Raw genomic sequence first — 18240 nt, 5'->3', positions numbered from 1 at the left:
GATTTGTTTACAATGTATCAGTAGATGAATGGACATTCAAATCAGGTATATCAAGTGTTATTTCTAGACCCAAATTATGTTACGGAAACGAAATATTTTTTTATATTTATTTACCTGTCTGCTTCTGTTGTTTCTTATTTCACAACCGCTGCTTATCTTTGTTAGAAAACATCAACTTGAGTTCAGATTTATGTATTATATATTTAGGTACATAATACGAAAAAAAAAAACTTTATATATTTTCTACAATTTATCTTATCACTTTGACGTTTAAAGTTTGTTACAAGGTCGTTAAGGTTTCTTTGATTACTTCTGAGCTGGCTGGAGTTAGTTGTGTTGTTTTGTTTTAACAAGTAATTTAAGCAGTTGTAAGTCACGTTATTTTTTTATAAAAGAAACAGTCTTCTTTAAAGGTGGTCAATCACATCTGAGCAACATTTTCTTTCATTTTTCAATTTTCATATATAGTTTTTGTTTTGTTTTTTATTTAAGGAACACAATTACCTATTACATAGATTTAGATTCCTATTAGAAATGTTTATTTTTTACTTTTAATGAAATTTTAAAATTATCTCCATTTAATACAAAAGCGTTTAAAAAGTAGATTGTTTCTTTTAATTTCAATATAATTTCTAGTTTTACTTAGGAAAATTATGTTTATTAAATCTATACTTATGCTTATATAACGCAACCAGGATATAAAAATCAAAGTTTAAAAGTGAAAAACGAGTGAAAATCTGTCGTGTGCTACTCAACGGCAATTTGCTACAATGTAGTTGTGGCCCGAGAGCTCACGGACTTTTATCGCAACAACTGAAGCCTAAAGAGGTTTGCACTTTTTTTGGAAACAATATTTCATATCCACCATGAAAACCAATTTCTTAAGTGTCAAAGCCGTGTCTATCTATATTTTGTTCACTTATGTTTGTGATAGGGGAGGTGAAACTCACCTGTAAAAATATTAGGGGGTAGGGAAAAGTTTACGTCTATCATTGTTTTCACTGTTTAATTACAGTAACTATTTGATTGTCAGTAAATGTATATATGTCAAACTATGTCAGCAATAAGAAATTTATCAAAAAGGAATGATGGGCAAACTTGATATTCAAGGTCAAATGTCAAATTTATGTTAAAATCACAAAAATTGGCATATTTGAAATTTATTTTTATTCTTAAAAATTAGTTTGTCATCATAAGTCACTCAGCTTTATTTATGTAATGTGTTTATATCAGCCAAAGTTAGAAATGCAAATCTTTTTGCAAAACGTCAAGGTCAACCCTGATAATTGAAGGACAAAGTTCATTTTCATGCAAAAATATGAAAAATGTTACCTTTACTTTTTCTATTCTGTTTAATATGTATTCACATTATTAGCCACTGAGGTTAATTCGTTTTAATGTTTGTATGTCAGGCAAGTCAGCAGCAGTGCAGATGTAACTCAAACACTGCCTAGGGTAAAGCTAATATCAAAGGTCAAAGGTCAAATTCGTGTGAAAAATCGTATAAATAGCTTCCTGTTTGAAATATAACAGATATTTTTAATCATTATAAGTAATTTCTCGTGATTTATGTTAATGTATACATGTCCCACAATGTCAGTAATAACGATATCGTCTGAAATCAGACAAGTTCAAATCTGATATTAAGTATCAAAGGTCATTTTCAAGTAGAAGAATGAAACAAATAGCTCCTTAACTGTTCCTTGTAAATAATATCTTGTCGATTTTAGTCAATGATATCAGTTCATTTTAATATATAAATGTTAGGCAATGTCTGGTATGCACATGTAATTTCAAAACATTCAAGGTCAACCGTAATATCAAAGGTCAAAGGTAAAAAACGTGAGTGAAATGTTGCAATAATATCACCTATTTGTAACATTTTTTATTGTTTAAAAGTATTTGTTTTGTCATTTTACTAACTGATCGTTGTTCATTTTACTATATATATGTCAGACGATGTCATGAAAGAGGTCATTTTTTGTAAAAGATCAAAATGTAGCATACTTACTTATTACTTTGTTTAAAAATAGCTTGTTGTTCTAATTCACTGTCAGCAATGTAGATTTTATCCCAATAAGTCAAAGCCAAAACAATTATCAAAGGTCAAGGGTCAAATTTGTGTGAAAATTCGCAAAAACAGCATTTTTGCAAATTAAATGATTTTTCTTTATTGTTTTAGGGTATTTTTGTCAAAACTAGTAACTGATCATTATTCATTTTTAAGTATGTATAACAGATGATATCTTTCTCGAAATAATAATGAAAAATTAGTCAAGGTCAAACCTGACATTAAAGGCCAAAGGCCTTCAAGAAACTCGCATTTTAAAACAACTGGCGGGAACAAGTTGAGGAGCAAATGCAAAGGTCCTAAATTTCGCGCAAACGTGAAAAAAGACTGTTTAGCGTGGGCTTTAATTCGCGCATTTTCAATGTTAGAATTTTTTTTAAATCTTTTTTTCTGTTGAAATCGACGTTACCTCCACAAGTCATCTACGCTGGAAAAACCGACCTTGCCTACCGAAGGGTGTGGAATTTCCTGCAGACTGGGACGTGACATACACTGAATCGCACTGGTCAAATGAAGAAAGTATGTTGAGATATGTGCAGAAGATTATTTTACCGTACGTGAACAGTGTGCGCGATTCTCTTCCGCTGTCACAGTGTATTCAGATGGCCGTTTGTATCTGTGACGTATTCAGAGCTCCTCGTTCCCAGGAACTTATACAGTTGTTGAAGGATAACAACATTACACCGCTATTCGTTCCCGCCGCGTGCACAGACAAACTTTAACCGTTGGATTTATCCGTGAATAAGGAATATAAGGACATTCTGAAGTCAAAGTTTCATGACTGGTACACGAAACAAGTTCTGGAACAACTGGATCATGAAACCAGTGAGAACTCTTGTGTGGACACTAGGACATCTGTGCTGAAACCCGTTCATGCAAGGTGGTTGATAGCAACTTACGCTGTAATGGAACTTAAACGTGATATCATTGTGAGAGGTTTCGCTAAGGCTGGACTGTTGTAATAATGTACATTGAAATGTGGTTCAGTACTAGTAAACTGTACATGTTTCACTTTCTGATGTAATGATGATGTGTAAAATCCGTATAGACTCATGTAACCGAAACATATACATCTATTATAGTAAGCTTGACAGTTTTTAAAAATGATGCATTTCTCGTAAATCTCACCACGTCGATATTTATGCATGTTTATTGTCATGACATACACTGGAGTTAAATACACACAGAAAAATAAACTAAAATGTGATTAACTGTTTACTATGTTTTCTTATCATGCATGTACATTTACATTTACTGGTATTTTTATGGCCGTTTAGGATGATTTATTGATATTTTCCTATTGAATTACTCCGAGAACAGTGCAAGCTTTAATAAGTGTTTTTAAGTTAACGCCGTTTTTTCAACGGCATTTCAGATATGTAACGGTGGACAGTTACTAATAACCTAACCAGTGTTGTTGAAAGCCTGTTTTCTGCTAGTAATTGCAAATTTATCCACATGAATCCGACGACGAATATAATTTATACAATTACATAGTTTTCTGTGAAGATTAAATGACGTCTGGTGATATATTTCGTATTTCTAGCGTACAGTTAGTAATTGAAGCTTTCTTAAAGAATAGTAAATTAATCAGTTAAAATTATTAATTTAATCAGACTTCACATTCCGTTTTTGCAAAAACAAATAAGTTCCTATCAAGACAACCTTTAGTTAACTGCAGATCAATTATGATGTTTTCGGAAAAACTGAAATACACGAGTCCCATAACATACATATATTTCGGACAGGAAATGAATTCGGATAACTATGTACTAAATGGATTAATAATAGCGCGGTCATCAATTCGCACATCGGTCTTAGCGCGAAATACGCGAACATTCGTCGTACGCGAATAAAAATGATTTCACAGTATTTATGTCAACACTTAGGATATTAGAGGTTTTTGCAACAACGAAGAAAACTGGTGCAATAGTAAAATTATTTCAAGACTGTGGAAAAGATTTATTCTGGTACGGAATGACTTTCTTGTATATTTTATGAGGTTGTGCTTCTTGGGCATGCTTTTGTTTGGTTCGGAACTTTTTTCTTACAGTCACATAAACCAGTGTATGGGCACACTGTTTACAGCCGTGATTGGGAAAAGCAAGTTTACAGAAATAAATGAAACGCAGCCAATTTTGCCAAAGGCGTACTTCATGTTCTATATTCTGACAGTCGTATTCTTCATTCTGACTATATTTCTATTTAAAAGTAATGCTAGATAACTTTATCAAAGACACATAAGCACATTGGGCAAAGAAAAACAGCTTTCTCCCAATCGTCAAAATATCATATGTAGTCCCCATACATACTCAGTGTTTCATTCATTAACTTACTTATTGTTGCAAATACTGTATATTTTATAGTAAAGGTTCCTGTGTATTCTAAATATATAATGAAACAAAATTTCATATATCTTATAACAGTATTATGTTGTTATGAAAATAATCATGAAATAGTAATGAAGTAACAAATGAGCTTATTACATAGGATGTTGAGGCAATGAAATGGTGTTTAAGGAATAATGAAACATGAAAACTTTCAGCCCTTGATACACCGGTTAAAGGCATAGAGACTCCTTTTCCTAAAATTTAGATCTATATATTTCCTTTGTTTGTGTTGGGTTTAATGCCGTTTTTCAAAAGTATTTCAGTTATGTAACGTGGGGGGTGGGGGGGGGGTGTGCAGTTAACCTAACCAGTGTTCCTGGATTCTGTACCCGTACAAACCTGTTGTCCGCAAGTAACTGCCAACTTCCCCAAATGAATCAGAGGTGGAGAACGAATGATTTCAGACACAATGTCTTTTATCAAGTCGTCACGAAGAACATACGCCTAGCACAGGGCTCGAACTCACGACCCCGAGATCCGTAGATCTGCGCTCTCCCTATTGAGCTAAGCGGGCGGGCTGCATTGTCATTTGTAATATATTAAGACCACGGAATACAGCCGGTCTTCCTTATCCAAAATCTTAACCTTATGAAAATGTTTCTGTGCTTGCTTTTAAAGGTGGAGGAATATCAAATGTGTATTTCCGGGTATTATTTCTGGCACGGATGAGCACCTCAAATCCCCAACCTTTCGTAAGACAGGTAGACGGCATCCTCAATGAAATAATTCTACTTCTCAAGTGGGGTTTGCATCACTTAGATGTGACGGATATTTGTTTAAAGTATTTCTTGAAAGTGAGTACAGAAAGACTATTTCGATGTTAATTTATTAAAATGCTGCATTTAAAGAATCACGCGGAGTAACGTATTTACCTGAAAATTATAATCAGTCAAAATGATTCATGTATTTACCTTGCTTCCTACTGTAGAAGTTGCCCTGGTGTTACTATTTTGGCTGAGTTGGGTTGGTATGAATCCATAATATGCAAACTTTATCCTGAATCTTGTCAGATATTCCATAGTTGAAAAATAGTATGGAAAGTGATAGCAGCCTCGATTTGAATATTCATGGGGTGTAATGAAAAATGTTACACCTCTTAAGTCGCCTTGCACCGGATTAGGCGAATTAGAATTATATATGTACATTTATAGGAAAATATGTTATATTCTGTGCGTTTATATTGGTATAAACCATATTGGGAATTCTTCTTACTACAAAAATATGTAGTTTGCTTTGCATGGCTATCAAAAATCAAAACTGATATCAGGAAATCGATACTTTCAACATCTTAATGCAACAGCCGAAAAGACCGGCCTATGTTCGTATTGTAAGTTGCCTTTAAATAAAAAATACAGTAAATACCGGCTTCTAAAGTATATTTGATTCACAATTTAATATATTCTAGACGGGTAGTGATCCACTCAATTCAAAATTAAAACTATTTTGTAGTTTTCAGCTGTTATCAATGCCATGAAGGTTGTTGATAATATAATTAAGTTTTATTTCAATCACTAAGTCTTATACCTACAAATTACCCACATTATTATTAAAGTTAGGCTCTCAACCCAAATTATTTTACAACAGATGGTTTCCTTCTAGATCAGTGCCTATTATTTTGTTATAATACACAAATTAATTTAAGAACATTGCAACCTAATTCACAAAAATCGTGTTTAGGCCATACCAAATTGATATGTCGTTCGTCGGAACTACCGCATCAATAATTTCATTCCCGAGAAAAAAAATAAAAATCACCCGCCCGCACGTACATAAAAATCTCCGAAAAAAAAAATTCCGATTACGCGGTCCGGAAAAATAACGGCAAAACAGGTTTTATCGCTGTTTTAATGCGTCAAAGTGATATTGATCGGATTTCGTGCGTCCGTAATACATGTAGCTGATGACCCAAAGTTTGGGCCAAACTCAAAAAGTCAGGAATTATGGTGTTGTCCATCATTTGTTTTATATCTGGAGTATCTGTGCTAGTGCCACACATGGCCTTCGATGTGCCGGTAGGTAATGAAGTAGCCACGTTCTACTTTTGTTCAATACAGTGAAAAGAAATTATGAAGCCCGACTTTTAAGACGTGCACGGGGATGCAGTTAAAAATATTTGGATTAAACATAGAAATATTGTTCCGATATAAAGTTTTCAAAACATTTGTTATCAGTTGTTTAGTTCAGTATGTTAGATCTAGAGCCCAAAGCCGAGGCCGACTACTATCTTAAAAAAATGTTTGTTCACAGATCCTGACTGACCCATCACATTGTCTCGACCCAAATCTTTTTTAACGTAACTTCTTTAGTACAGCAGTCAGATATTCTATCAAAACACATTTAGTCAATTTAAAAATTGTTTAGCTTTTCAAATAAGTAGTGTAGAATGATATGAAAACAATTTCTAACAAAATCTGACCTTTTGTAACCCCAATTTTGCCTGTTTGTATATTAATTGGCAGTGAATTGATTGATCGAAAGAAACTGAAAAAAAACAGACCTCCCCAACTCTAAATTTCTAGTTCAGTCAAAGCACAACAAATAACACTTTTAAGGGTGGCCATATTGGGATCATACTTTGTCCGTCTGTTATCAATTTTGCCTGAAATGAATCTCTACCACAAAAACTTAAGCCAGCCTGATCTGTTAAGAAATCATTCCAAAGGGATTCGAGCAATGTCGAAGCATCTGTATGCCCAACTCTGTTTGGTCTCACCGGTCAAGTGGTTTATTACTTCCTCTCACCTCTATGGGTTGGAGTTCCACTAGGGGCACAAAGTTGTTCATGTGTCGAAGCCATCTAACTGTGTTTCAGAAATGTTATTCCACACATGTGCCTGTTTGGTCTTAAATATTCCTCATCCTGTGCCGTTAAATAGGCACGCCTTCAGATTAATGTAGAAAAATAAAAAATAAAAATAAGACACTCATCCCTTAGTAATTATAATTACAAAATAAAAAAAAGAAACTAAGTGATTCAGTGAGATTTGGCTAGAATTTATTTGCAAAATCATTCATGTAGTCTTTAAAACATATAGAAAAGCTATATACTTTGTTACCCACACTGTAAATGTTTGATTTCTGTGTTATTTCTAAAGAAATGTTAACTTCATGTATAATCATAACCGCCTCCTCAAGGGTCCAAGTTGGGAAAAAAAAATTAAAAAAAAGCCCGCTCGCTCCATGTAAAATCTACCCGCCTCTGAAAAAATGAAAATTGAGAAAAAAAAAATAAAATAAAAATTTCGCTCGCTCGCACCCTATTTTTTTGAAAATTTTCCGAAGAACTATTAATCAATTTGGTATGGCCTTACGTATGAACTAAACTAGACACAACAAAGAAGTTAAACCAATGCTTCGCATTATTTGGAAAAAAAAGATAAAAAGAGAAACAAAAGCATAAACGCCCGTGAACAATGAAATTTATTTCTCAAGTAACAAATATTTAGAGACATACAAATGTTGAAACACATTAAATTTCTTTTTCATAATAAATACAGCTGTAATTTTCAGAAGAAAAAAAAACAGCAAACTATTTCAGTACCTTTTTTGCAGTTGGTACTTTCAAAAAATCTATGAGAACATTGTTTATGTGACCCTTAGTTACACACATGTTTGAAAACATGTAAATTGTATTATGGATTCATGACGTGTACTTCTGAACGTTCGGCATGAAACAGGCACAACAAATAGTTCGACTCTTCGTTTTAAAGTCGACCAACACCTTAGGATTGAATGTAGAAATCTGACGGAAAAGTATGAAATTTGGCTCAGTTATAGATCTCTATATTTCCATAATCTGCCCGATTTACACAAAACTTCACAGGAATGATCCTTGGGTTGCCTTTTTTCAAAATTACCCAAAGAATTAAACTTCATGAAGAGCTGTGGTTGCTATGGCAATCGGAACAAAAATCTATAAAAAAAATTTCTTCTCAGAAACTGTTTGCAGGGTTTCAAATATATTTTGTAGAAATGATCACTAGATCACCGTCTACCAAAATTGCATAAACAGTTTTATTTCGGTAAAAAACATGGCCGCCATGGGGCGGGACTTATTTTCCCTATATAGCTATATAGTAAATTTCAAAAATCTTCTTCTTCAAAACTACTGGGCAGATTTACACCAAACTTCACAGAAATGATTATTGGGTGGCACACTTTCACAGTCACACAAAGAATTATATTCCATTCAGAACTGTGATTGCCATGGCAACAGAAAGGAAAATCTTTAAAAATCTTCTCAGAAACTGTTAGCCGGATTTCAAAAATATTTTGTAGAAATGATCTCTAGGTGACTTTCTACCAAAATTGCTTAAGCCATTTTATTTCATTAAAAAAAATTGCCGCCGCGGGGGTGGGGAGGGGGTGGGGGGCGGATGGAAGAGGGCTTATTTTCCCTTTATGACTATATTGTAAATTTCAAAAATCTTCGTCTCTGAAAACTGAAAACCTAGAACTTAGATATTTGGTATGTGGCATTGTCTAGTGAACTTTAACTAAGATTGTTCAAATTATGATCCTGTGGTCAATATTGGTCCCGTCCCGTGGTCCCTCGAATTTACATTATTGAGTTCTAAAGGGAAACATAAAAAATGTTCTTCTGTTACACCGAGAGGCACGGAGATTAGATATTTTACATGTGACATTGTCTAGTGGTCCTTTACTAATAGTGCTCAAATCATGACTCAGGGTCCATTTAAAGCCCGGCCCCGGGGTCACTTTTATATGAGTACTATAGAAAAAAAGACTTCAAAAATCATTTTATCATATTTCAGAAACTTTCGTTATAACTACCAGATGACCCAAAGTAATTAGGGGTCATTTGACTGAACTTGACCTACTGACCTACTTTCTTGTTGTTTTTTTTTACACACGGCTATGAAATTTGGATGACATACAGTTCTGCACAAATTTTAAAACTGACTTTCAGTGACCATGAATATGACCTACTGACCTACTGTCTTAATATTTTACCATCAGTTTGACATTTAAAACATGTTCACACAACTGGGAAAAGATTTCAGCGCCTACTTATATTTGACTTTCTTACCTGATCTCTTACACCCACGTCAATCGCTTATTTCCTGTCATAATTTCACTAATATGTTGGCGATTTTATTTTGTTTCGATTGTGCTTTGAGTTGTCTGTTCCAAATGATGCGACTAAATCTAAATGTATTACGTGCATTAAAAGACCGCCGTTTTTTTCTGAACACAAGTTTGACTCACGCCGAAATCGTTATAAAATATGAACATGTAAATTTATGCATTTTGTCCTATAGAATTAACAAAAATAAATCATGCGTTCTTGTTGAATTTTTTGCTAATAAATCGTAGTTAAATGCCGAAAAGCGCGCAACGTGTTAAATTGTATAAACTATGACGTTACCGTGTTAAATACGTTCCGTTAATACAGTGTAAAAGAATACTTTAACTTTCCTACATTACTTTGATATTCTGAAAACACTTCTAAACGTTATAACAGAACAAAATGAATTCTTAAATAGTTAAAGGTAACCACACTGTTTATTAAAAAGGAGAATCTTCACACATATATGTAATATGTATATGAAATAATGCACAAGATACAGTATCATACGGCTATTAACTTTGATCATCTAATATTCTTCAGTAACATTTATGATCTGGTCTAATTAGGTGACAAACAAGGGTCTTGATCACGTCAGTTGCATAACAGTTACTTAAAACAGCAACTTCAGTGACAAATTGCAACGTCCCCTAAGAATTTATAACAGATGCCATTCAAGTTTGAGAAAAATATATACAACAGCTTTTTTAAGCTCCTTTGACAGATAAAATGAAAGAAAATATGACATTTCAAATATAAGGAACTAATTTTATTTTTGTTTTGAAAGTACATCTAGACATAAAATGTTTGTTCTTTTCTGACGAAAATAAGAATAAAGCTGGCTTCTCGGGTAAAATATGATTGACAAAATATTCATCTTTTAAATTAATCAAGGCATTCTGTATATAATGTGTGAGCAAATTGTTGCAAAACAATTCATAATATAATGACTTTTTGTAGGTTTTCTTATTGTTGGAGGTCGTTTTGCCACACATAAAGATCAAAATAGCCGGGGAAACAGCAGGGCAACTAATAACGTTGGAAATCCGTCTAAATAGAGAAAATATGACCAAAAAAACTAGCAATTAATGTGAATAATCAGGTGCCACCAGGTGGCGCTTTTAACGTAAACGCACAAGCGTAAAATAAAACATGTATTCATTTTCTGAAAACATAGAGTTTGATTTATAACTAAGGTGTGGATCAAATTAAAATCGTAATGACAAGGACCAATAGCAATACAAGAAATACATATAATAAACAAAAAATGCACAAAATGGATTTTTGTCAAAGTCAGAATGAAAACTGATACCAATGTTAATTAAACAAACTGTTCACTTTAAAATCATGAATACAACATACAGCAAAAACAGATGTCAATATTACAAATACACAGCAATGTTCAAAAACAATAACAATATCAAAGTTACATTGTTGACAAAACACATAAATCGGAAATAAAAACCTACAAGGCAGATGGAAAAACATGATCACAATACACAATGGAAATTTTGTTGGATTCAACGCGTGACGCTGACATTGTTTAGATCATAGGGCGACGTCCCAACTCTTCATGATAAAGAAAGACCGAAGATGCCCCTCCGGAACTGATTTCATCAAGGTCGGGCGCATCTGTAGAACCAAAGACCTTCGGTAAGCCAGTTGGATGACTTTCTTATATGAAAGAATACTACAAACCAAGTAATGTTTCGAACCCCAGGTGAAGAGTAAGTGATCTGTAGTCACCGGTCGACTTCGTAGGGCTCCCAATATATAACTGAAAACAATACTAGACAATATCGAATAAACAAGAGGGAAACAATGATTGGGTCACGATGTAGACAATACATACAATTGATCATTTTAAATAAAACAAATGTGGGAAACGTCAAAGTCTCAATATAAAATGTAGGCTGTGAGCCTATAAACACTAATGCCAAACTGATATACGCAGTGAAATGTCATGGTTTGTATATATACATATGCAAATGCTAACTTAAAAACGTACAATAGAAGCAAAAGGGCCATAACAATTCTATATCGCTCACATAATAACTATTGCACTTTATCTATTTGATTTGACCGAGGCACTTTTGGGCCATATTCATTGTATCTACGTTTCGACAAAACTGCTCTATAAATTTGGATGCTAGTGTAAACAAACAAATTGTGAATGACGGATGGCAGTTGGTCACTGGCACCAAATCAGAAATAATATTCCACTGTATATATTTTACCTCACCCTTTGGTATACTATAAGAACCATAGTCATGAATGGGAAGATATACCCATTTGCACATTTCTCACCTAAAACGGGCAGTTTGCTAAATTTGTACTATGCATATTGAACAAATGGTATTTTGTCTACCATTGTGTACCGATAACATTCCTTCAATAGTTCTCATCTCAGAGAAACAACGTGTAGTTCATAGTTCATTAACGTTACAGAAAAAACTTGGGTTCCGGTCTAGGTTACAAAATTATTATGACTGGCTAATGTAAAAATATACAAATGTATGTCAGTCGTCGTTTAACTACACGTGTAGGCTAAAATGTGCATATGTAGCATAAATGTGCAATGTGAATTTAAATATTATTGTTATTATTATACCAGATTTATATAGCGCCCTTTTCATGATCAATTTCACGTTCAAAGGCGCTTTACATAGTTCAGATAGACAATATAAATGTGTACCATGTATGACTTCAAATTCAAAACCATTTCTAATATGAATTTCATTTATCATTTGATATTTATTGTATAACTGTGGATGTTTTGCATTCTATTTTCATTGGTTTATATTTCGCCTAACATGTGCACACTGCTGCGTCCTCTAGACCGGATGTTCACGCAAGTTTTGTTGTAACGTTGACAAAAGCAAAAAAATATGCGGTATGAAGTATTGACACAATGTGACTGGTGCAGATGAAAGATAAATTACCGCTTGTTCAAATATAACACGACAAAATCTCACTCACACACAGTAGAGTGCAATTTCAATGCCGTAAACAGAAGCAGATAGCCAGATAGCCGTGTTACAAGCGTTAACTACAGTAAAGATGACATTGTCACAATTCATATTATAGACAAAATTGCACTGAATATCAAGGTCATCACGAAACTATAAAATGGTAATTATCAGTGGCTAGATATTCCAACATTTTTGTTATGCTGTTAATATGTTTTTGTCTTTGCGTGTACGTTTCTTGGGAATGCGTTTGCGATTTATTCTAGCATCAATCTTTTTTAATGTAAGTTCAGGTTGTATTTGATATAGGTTTCCACGATATGGTCTCAGCTGAATACCTGTCGGAAAAGTAAAAGAACAAAAGTTTAAATTAGTCTTTATGCTGACACTAATCCGACACGTTAGACATAAATAGATTCCTTGATTAAGCTGAATCATCCAGAATATTGTTAATATCCAGTTCTTGATAGTTATTTTGAGCATTCAAATGTTTCTTATCAACTAATGTATTTGTATACTGAAGTAGTTATTAGTGTAATACTACCGTGCCTTGGGATATATGTATTAATTAATCAAAATCTTTGGGATTTTATCTGGCATGAGTAATTTTCCAAAATAACGTAATTTGCCGGAAACTATTACCCGGTCTAGCTTTAGTACGATCTTTTTTTTTGGCCTTTAACTCTAAGTTTCGTAACATATTTCTGAGTTGCGCTGAGATTTAAATACAGAGGAAATTTAAACGCCATGCTTAAAATCAACGATAGAAATTTTTTAATTAACACTTACATTTACGCCTTTGCAAAATAATGCCAGTCCCCAATGGTGAGTTCTGAGAATCCTTTACTTTTCTTTTACGTCTAAGTTTGAATAAGAGAGCCTTGATATTCTGCATTATGAATGTAAGAAGGTCGTATCCTGACTCTTCGCGATTGCCTTGAACCACCTGGTCGATACTCGCTCCAAGAATCGATAGAAATATTGTCAGGATGAAGTAAACAACCACTAAAACATATAGCATGAAGAAAATCTTCGCTAAGTTTGGCTGTATTTCGTTAATTTCTGTAAATTTACTCTTTCCAATCATTGCAATAAAAAGAGTCCCCATGCACTGGTACATATTTCTGTATGATGCAAGCTGCGATCCAAATAATAGAAGAGACAAGCCACAAAAGCCAATGAAAATTTGAACAAATGTCAAACCATACCAAAACAGATCTTTTCCACATTGACTAAAGATTTCCACAATTGCTCTGACCTTCTTCATTGTTGAAAATACCTCCAGCATTCTTGTGGTTGCCAAAAACGCTAACAAACCAAGGAAAAATACAAGGAGCTGGTCCCAAAACACGATGTGAATAAAGTTTACAAACAACTTCTTATCTTGCTTGAATTTCTTGATAGTTTCAAGTGAAAATCCAATACGAATGGCAAACAGAACTATGGCTGCAACAGCAACAAGAAGGATCACAAGGTCATATACTCTCCAAAATTGTACGAAGTAGTCCCAACGTTGACGGTATATTCGGAGACATATTTTTCCTAACAAACCAACCAGATAAATCACAAACAACACTTCGCACACCTTGGTCCATGTTCCTGAGGTACCGTGATGAGGGTAAACTCGTACTGGATATGTTGAAAAGGACGTAAATGCTCCACCAGTTTGAGGAAACTCAATAACATATATATTGTAGACGAAAATATTTGTTGCCGCATCATATATTGTAAAGTCGACAATAACAGCTCTCGTCTGTCGATCCATCCATAAGTTACGGTATAGTTCGTTTATAATATCGATTGAATAATTTAAATTCACATGAAGTGAAGCTATGTAACCTCCGCCACCATACATAGTGTAGTAGCCCGGCCAGGGTAAACCCCAGTTGTCTAAAGCTGAAAGAAATATGTAGGATAAACTAAATTGTTGATACGCAAATCGATATATCATAGACAGTTATTCATGAGTTTGAGAATCAAATAGCATATACCACGGATTTAGAATGAAAATAAATAAATACATTAAGTGTTTTTTTTTTCTGAAGATGTACACAGTTAGCTTTCAAACAATTAATGTCCGCTTCTGTTCATATAATTCAGTCAAAAAACTAAGTATCTGCTTCAAATAACTTGCCCCTCTTCGATGTGGGTTCGAGCCTATCTCGGGGCATTGAAATCTGCATGTGAGGTAGCAATCCAGCTGGCTTACGGCAGATCGATGGTTTTACCCAGGTGCCTGATCGTGTTACTGTACGGAGGGACACCCGGGGTCTTCCTCCGCCATCAAAGCTGGAAAGTCGCCATATGACCTATAATTGTGTCGGTGCGACGCCAAACACAACAAAATAAATATGTAAAGCTCTGCTGTCCCAGAATCAGACAACGTGTGTTGCAAAATAAACAATGAATAAATTATGAATTTCATATATCACATTTTAATGTTCGCACAATTTGCAGTCTTCTACAATTTCGATGTAATATGTCTATCGTCGATATTTGTCTAGCTCTTTATTAGCTTCTCTTCATGCGTTCTGCAATAACATGAAAGCGGCATTTCTATTTAAGGTTACATTCATATTCACCGTTGACTTTATTACTCAAATAATAGTTTCACTAAGAGATCAGAGCTTATTTAACACCGAAATCATTATAAACAGTCTTTTTACACGTGACATTTGTATTTTACCTGACGTGAACTTCCACGCATCCGATGATACGTTGTAAGCAAGCTCTGTTATATTACATGGTTTCCTTTTCCATCCAATGCAATAATCCTCGTCCTCCTCATTCCATATGATATATTCGCCATAACAAGTCATGTAACCAATATACGGAATGTTGCACGTACCTGAAAATTTTCGAATATATTATAAAATTTGTATCAGGAAATAAGTTCTGCAATGGAAATATTGTGCGACTTAAGAAGTATGGCATTTATGACAGTTATCGGGTTGTTTGTGTTTTAGGAGAGGAATGACATTTTATGTAATAGCCACCAGAGATCCGATCCTGTTGTAACGACTTGCTTGTCTAATATAAAGTATTTGTACATTCAATATAGGCAATGTGATTGGATAGGTCAAAATCTTAGCTTTTGTTTCTGTACAAAAACAGTACATTCGGCTTTAATTGAAGTATACAAAGGATAAAAGGCAAGAATATTTAATAAGTTAACCTTTGCAGTTCTCTAATGTTACTTTTTGTTTTCGTTGTAGCATTTATGAATTCCGAGCCCAAGTCTGCTCGATTTGGAAACATTATGAACATTAAACATTCAAAATTTAATCTGATACGCCAACCATGATGCAGATATAAAAGTACTTCTGTCCGTATTTGTAAATTCACTTTGGTCATTCAGAACGGTTATATATTTGGTATGTCACGGTATAGGACTTGAATATTAAAACGGGGAGAAAGTGAGTAGGTGGCCAGGTAGCTCAGTCGGTAGAGCATCGGAACGGTATTCCGAGGCCTCAGGTTCGAGTCCCGGTCTGGCTGCACATTTTTCTCACCCTGGGACCGTTTTTTTTGGCGCCCAACATTGGACCGTGACTGAATATACTCCGAGATCATGTTTACCTTGTTCTCTATCCCATTAGAAATTCGAGGACGAATTTCATATAGCGGAGTAGTATGTCACGGTATAGGACTTGAATATTAAAACGGGGAGAAAGTGTGTAGGTGGCCGGGTAGCTCAGTCGGTAGAGCATCGGAACGGTATTCCGAGACCCCGGGTTCGAGTCCCGGACTGGCTGCACACTGTGAAAGGTATATTAAATTGTTCTTAACATTTATTCCAGTTTTATATACGTAGATAACATATATAGAATTGCCCACTGAGGTCAAATAATGGTATTTAACCATCAATTCAATTTTATCCAGGTTGCGAAACCGAATGTCAAGGAAACTACAATAGTTTTTACAAAAGTTACCCTGTGTACGATATTACAGCCTTTATGATGTAAAGTTATGGCAACACGTACAGTATTGGTCATCACAAATTACTTCTCTTGAACCATATTATTTATTTTACCGTTTTTCGTTCGCAGTTGTCGCAGTCTTGGTGGTCCCAGTCTATAATGAATGTAATCCTTCGTGAATTGTCTCTCTGTCCAGTTCAACACTGCGCCATGTTCATCACGTTCGAGGAACAAATACGGAATCACAGTATAATTTAACCAGCTGATCATATCATTAGGTGTTTTTATCTATAAAGTAATAAAATTTTATATCGAGGAAGGAATACAAATCAATTCGTAATACAGTAGAGTGAATGAGATTCCGTACATTTTCGAAGGAAACTTCGATATCAGATATATCATATTCAAATTGCATTAAATTGAAAAGGGTTTTGCTTTGAAATACATGGACAAACAACTACTAAAATAGTCATTCTCCAAGAGCTCAGTGTCCAAAACACTACTATAAAGTAGTGTTTGTATGTAAGTGTAGATGATATAGTTTTACGCCAAAATGATGGACAATGAAAAACAGAAAACAAGGACACATCAACCTTACAAATAAATATCTTGGAGCACCGCAATGGATCTGGCAGTGGCTAAAACATCTGGGGAGTTTAAACTGCTTCATGTGCACAATCCCTAAGGCCTAACACTCACCATTTTTCCAAAGTAATACGGCAGCGTTAATATAAGATCTTCCTTCTAGATGAATATATTACATTGGTAATGCTAACGGAAGTCACGATATTCAATTTACAAAAGTGTTCGTATAAAATATATTGCTGCATTATTTGACGAAGCGTTTGATTTATAATACAGATTACAATTTTCTAGTATTATTTGTTCAAACCTTTATATAATTTTACGAAAACATTTAATACTCTGCATTAAGTTAGTGCTGCACATGTGAAACATTGGAGGCGATGGCATAACGTCATTTATCCGTAAAACATAGTATAAAGAACGGATTCGACATATGAAAACGCAAATTAATGTATTAATCTATAAAATCGGCGATTCTTCTGTCTTTATTAAGATTGTTTGTATGACTAACGCTGCTGAAACATGAAAATTCAGAATTAAGCCAAACAATCAGCTTCATATTAGAGGGTTTTGCCAATCAGAGAAAAATAATTCAAAAAAGCACATGAGCCGAAACATTTAATTCACTGAATTATAGGATATATATGAATTCACAACTGTGAGAAGTTCCATTAAAATCTTATTGGAAGACTTTTCCTGCCTGCGATAATGTCATCATATCAAATTCGTGATTTTTCAATAGACTACAATGTAAATGTGATTTATTTACATATATTCGAAATCGGTCTAGCAAAAAATAAAACATAGGCCTACGACTGGTCGGATAATATAAGTATATCTTTATGGGGATTATTTTTGTTGAAAATTGTGGCTTAATCAATTTCTATATTGTAGAAGGAGTACTTATCTGAACTACCTTAAGATCGTTCCTAATTAAGACCACCTCACACATTTTTATTTCAATTAATAATGCTCTTTTCATGGTACTTTCTAGAAGTGATAATCATTTGTTAAGCCTTCCTGTACCTGTGGGTTTTCATACTTTACAATGACTTCGAGAATACTTTACATATGAAGCCATTATCATTTAAAAGTTGAAAATCTTAAAATTGCAGTTACTTGCGGAGAACAGGTTTGTACTGGTACAGAATCCAGGAACACTGGTTAGGTTAACTGCCCGCCGTCACATGACTGAAATACTGTTGAAAACGGCGTT

The 18240-nt window shown here is 34.2% G+C and overlaps 1 protein-coding gene across 1 annotated transcript in view; it reads right to left on the bottom strand.

The window, feature by feature from the left end:
- Nucleotides 1–7863: 7863 nt before the first annotated feature.
- The window catches only part of LOC123526635 (polycystic kidney disease protein 1-like 2), a 30289-nt gene continuing 19912 nt past the window's right edge, over nt 7864–18240 (bottom strand). The window contains exons 14-17 of the mRNA XM_053522520.1: nt 16553–16727; nt 15206–15367; nt 13309–14415; nt 7864–12857 (exon numbers count right to left, since the gene is read on the bottom strand). Coding sequence (XP_053378495.1) covers nt 12718–12857; nt 13309–14415; nt 15206–15367; nt 16553–16727 — 1584 coding nt within the window. The 3' untranslated portion in view covers nt 7864–12717. The remainder of the gene's footprint in view (nt 12858–13308; nt 14416–15205; nt 15368–16552; nt 16728–18240) is intronic.

The sequence above is a fragment of the Mercenaria mercenaria genome, chromosome 14 (genome assembly GCF_021730395.1).
Source record: "Mercenaria mercenaria strain notata chromosome 14, MADL_Memer_1, whole genome shotgun sequence".
Classification (NCBI taxonomy): Eukaryota; Metazoa; Mollusca; class Bivalvia; order Venerida; family Veneridae; genus Mercenaria; species Mercenaria mercenaria.
Note: the sequence above shows the minus strand (reverse complement) of the source record. Positions and strands in the feature narration are given on the sequence as shown.